We start from the raw sequence: 1,498 nt of genomic DNA, 5'->3' as shown, positions 1-1,498 counted from the left end.
GAATTGAATGAAAAGAGAAAAAGATTATAAAATATGCCTTAAATCTCTCTCAGGTCGGTCCTTCAAATGACCCTCTTTAAGTCAATCACCACCATCCTTCTATCGCACACTGCACACCCCAGTTTCTTACCTTCCCTCATCTGACCTGAGTCGCAGACATAGCTATCTTATTCTTTCCCCTCTGGATGCATCCGGCCGTAAGCAATCCTTTGATGTTGAAGGACCTGGAACACATGCACCATTTCACAGGGCATCTCATCAATCCCGACTAAAGGGGAAACAGCTCTTCCTCAACTTCTAAAATGAGGATTATGTATAGAGCCTCTGGTGACCCTGGCATTTCACTAGGCCATTATTCACAGATTTACCAGTGACTGTCAAGTGCCAAAACATTGACTGTCATCCAGGGAAAGCCTCTTGCTGGGCTTCTGGGTCCAGGGATCATCTAACCTTCCACACAACTGTGCCCTTTATGTTTCTCCTGCCCCCCTCCTCAAACAGGCCCCAGACAGCAGACCTGAGGAACAGCAGCACAGTCTCAGAGTTCATCCTCGTGGGCTTTGAGCAGAGTCCGCCTTCCACACGGGCATTGCTCTTCATCCTCTTCCTGGCTCTCTACAGCCTCGCCATGGCCATGAATGGCCTCATCATCTTCATCACCTGGACTGACCCCAGACTCAACAGCCCCATGTATTTCTTCCTTGGACACCTGTCTTTCCTGGACATCTGCTTCATCACCACCACCATCCCACAGATGTTGGTTCTTCTGGTGACCAAGAACCACACAGTCTCTTTTGTGTCTTGTATGACTCAGATGTACTTGGTCTTTCTAGTGGGGGTGGCCGAGTGCATCCTCTTGGCTTTCATGGCCTATGACCGTTATGTCGCCATTTGCCACCCCCTGAACTATGCCCAGATCATGAGCCCTCAGGTGTGTGTCAGGCTGGTGTGCTCTTCCTGGATCTTTGGGATGCTCAATGGCATCTTTCTTGAGTATGTATCATTCCGGAACCCTTTCTGCAAAGACAACCACATAGAAAACTTCTTCTGTGAGGCCCCCATAGTGATTGCTCTCTCCTGTGGGGACCCCAAACTCAGCATGAAGTTGATTTTTCTTGATGCCATTGTGGTGCTTCTCAGCCCCATGGTGCTCATTGTCACCTCCTATGCCCGCATCCTGGCCTCCATCCTCAGCAGATCCTCTTCCTCGGGTAGGGGGAAGACATTCTCCACTTGTGCCTCCCACCTGACTGTGGTCATCTTTTTGTACACCTCAGCCATGTTCTCTTACATGAACCCCCGCAGTACGCATGGGCCTGACAAAGACAAGCCTTTCTCCCTCCTTTACACCATCATCACCCCCATGTGCAACCCCATCATCTACAGCTTCCGCAACAAGGAAATGAAGGGGGCCATGGGGAGAGCCCTTGGGAGAGGCAACCTGGCTTCAGCTGCTCCTGCCCAGAAGGAAACCCGCTGGAGAAGTTTCTTTCAGTGA

At 50.5% G+C, this 1,498-nt stretch overlaps 1 protein-coding gene across 1 annotated transcript; it reads left to right on the top strand.

Moving 5' to 3' along the window:
* The first annotated feature begins 472 nt into the window (after nt 1-472).
* Nucleotides 473-1,498, top strand: LOC130888406 (olfactory receptor 10AD1-like). The gene has a single exon (XM_057791307.1). It carries the CDS (start codon nt 473-475, stop codon nt 1,496-1,498), a length of 1,026 nt encoding a protein of 341 aa, XP_057647290.1.

The sequence above is a fragment of the Chionomys nivalis genome, chromosome 17 (assembly GCF_950005125.1).
Source record: "Chionomys nivalis chromosome 17, mChiNiv1.1, whole genome shotgun sequence".
Taxonomy (NCBI): Eukaryota; Metazoa; Chordata; class Mammalia; order Rodentia; family Cricetidae; genus Chionomys; species Chionomys nivalis.
The sequence above is the reverse complement of the archived record's forward strand: the minus strand, read 5'-3'. Positions and strand labels throughout refer to the sequence as shown.